This window comes from Branchiostoma floridae, chromosome 8 (assembly GCF_000003815.2).
Source record: "Branchiostoma floridae strain S238N-H82 chromosome 8, Bfl_VNyyK, whole genome shotgun sequence".
In the NCBI taxonomy this organism is placed as follows: domain Eukaryota; kingdom Metazoa; phylum Chordata; class Leptocardii; order Amphioxiformes; family Branchiostomatidae; genus Branchiostoma; species Branchiostoma floridae.
Window position 1 is genome coordinate 10,981,953 of NC_049986.1, and position 2,388 is coordinate 10,984,340.

A 2,388-nucleotide genomic window follows, 5' to 3' on the forward strand; every position below is an offset into this window, starting at 1 on the left:
TTTGACTGACCCTGTTTTACTTAGACTAAATAGATTTTCCAAAATGAATGCATGAGTAGTCAAATCTCTTTTTAGTTCAATAAGATGTTGCATCTACTATATTGTCAATACATGATTCCATTTGTTGACCAAGAAAATTTCACTAAGAATATATATAGAATAGAACAGAAAGGAATAGAATACAATCTAATTAAGAACTTATAGTTATACAAGTGACAGCTGTCGATCACTCTCTGTTGCTAATGTTTAAAATATATTTTCCTGTATTCCAGACTGCAGTTGATTGACCAGTACAACAACAACACGGACATCTTCATCTTCCTGCTGTCCACGCGGGCGGGCGGGCTGGGCATCAACCTGACCTCCGCCAACACGGTCATCCTCCACGACATCGACTTCAACCCCTACAACGACAAACAGGCAGAGGACAGGTGTCACCGCGTGGGGCAAACAAAGTATGATGGCTGCAAAATTGCACTTTATACGGTTTTCTTGTGATTTTAAATGCAGATTTTATAGCAACTTTGTTGCGTGTGCCATGGTGTTACAGTGTAAAGTTGCAAAACAATCTTTATCTGTAGTTCTGCGAAAGTTGGTGAAATTGGCTGAACTGGGTTTAGGTTCTCTCCTGCATTTCAGGTACAGCAGGTTTAGCGATACCTGCAGCATACAGCTTTATTACATATATGTATTACAATAGAGTTTCTGTTTCAATTTTAGAGATGTCCACGTGATGCGGCTGGTGAGTGCAGGGACAGTAGAGGAGGCCATCCTACAGTGTGCAGAGCACAAACTGCAGTTAGAACAGGACATGACTAGTAATGAAGGTGGGTAAGAAAATAGTGATACGAATGTGTGTTTTATCTAAAGGTAGCTGCAAACGGGTTTTTTCAAAGAGCTCATCTCTTATTCTGTATGTCTTACCGTTAGTTTTTGTTCAATGTGTTTTCCATATGATAACTGTCCCATTGTTTTTGCCTCACAGAGGAGAATGCAGAGATCCCCAGTGACATGGCCAAGCTGCTGAGGCAGTGCCTTGACCTTTAGACAGGAGGTGCTGTTGTCCATGACATCGTGGTGCAGGATCCGTGCTGAAGCTTCATAGCCAGGACAGTCCTCTTTTGTAACTGTCATGTCCCTTGTGCGCAACTGTGGAAGTTTGCACCTGTACACGATGGTGCTGTGAACTCCCAACAAAGGCAGAAATATGTATATTTATCTGAAATGTTTGTTGTCAGAGACTGTAAAGGCAGTCAGCCAAACTTTGTGCCTCACCCCAGAGAACCAGCTAGGGTACCTTGCCTATGACTGTGTGAGGTGGAGAATGTAACTGAGATGTTGTCTGTAAAATGCAGTCATCAAGTGCAATTTAAGATGCACATTATCGTTATTACATGTGGAATTTCCATACAAGATGTCAATAAGATACACACAGGAAGATTGTTGTCCAAAATGTGTGTGAAAACAGAAGTCAAACATATTTACTGAGTTGTTCTTTTAAATACCATTGACCGGGTGCTCAGAGGTGTGTAAAATTAAAACTGAAGTTTGCACTAGAGTGATATTATAAAGATAATAGCACAATTATGTTTTTTTTCATGACATACTTTGTTTGAATGTAGAATTGGGAAATTTGTTGCTTTATCAGAATTGGAAACTTCAGTCTATAGCATAGTAATGGTTAATGCAGTAAAGGATATGTTCCAAAGGGAAAACATGACCTTAGAGTTTTTTATTACAGCTACCAACAAAAATATTGCCATTGCCCATGACATTCAACATAGAGGCACCTCAGGTGAAAAAGTGCTATATGGCCCTTGCCATACTGTCTAAAGTGCATAAGTCTGATTTTTCAGGAAGAAGATAAGTATTTGTTTACGTTATCTTTTTAACTTTTTCTTTATGTAATTGTAGTATTGTAAATGGAGGTCTGTAGTATGTAGAAGTTTTTTCTTCTTGTACTGTAAGAATTTAGTACTTGTTAAATAATGTGACATTCCTTTTCATTGTTGAAATAAAGTAATCTTGTTGAACAGTGACACTAAATTCATGTACATTTGCTTCATTTTTTCCTACAAATTTTCACAGTCTGGTTTTGGAGTTTGAGAGTTCATTTTGGGAGTTCCAGAATCATCAAAATCTTAATAATTACCTTCACCGAGAAGGTAATGTTTTAGGAGCTGTTTGTGTTGTCTCTTGAATAGAATAATGCAAGAAGTAATAGAACAGAGGAGGGCCTATGTAATCATGATTTAGCAAGTACATGAGCAGTAAAAGTTACTGTACAATGTGTCTAATATGCAAATGAAAATATTCAGTTGTCGGTTATGTGAAAATACCTTGGCCATACCTTGGCCATACGTTCGTCATACCTTGGCAATACCTTGG

At 38.2% G+C, this 2,388-nt stretch overlaps 1 protein-coding gene across 1 annotated transcript in view; it reads left to right on the forward strand.

The window, feature by feature from the left end:
• LOC118421412 (SWI/SNF-related matrix-associated actin-dependent regulator of chromatin subfamily A containing DEAD/H box 1-like) overlaps positions 1 to 2,046 on the forward strand; it is an 8,250-nt gene extending 6,204 nt beyond the window's left edge. The window contains exon 12 of the mRNA XM_035828681.1: positions 986 to 2,046. Within this exon, the coding sequence (XP_035684574.1) occupies positions 986 to 1,047 (62 nt within the window). The 3' untranslated portion in view covers positions 1,048 to 2,046. The remainder of the gene's footprint in view (positions 1 to 985) is intronic.
• Positions 2,047 to 2,388: the final 342 nt, after the last annotated feature.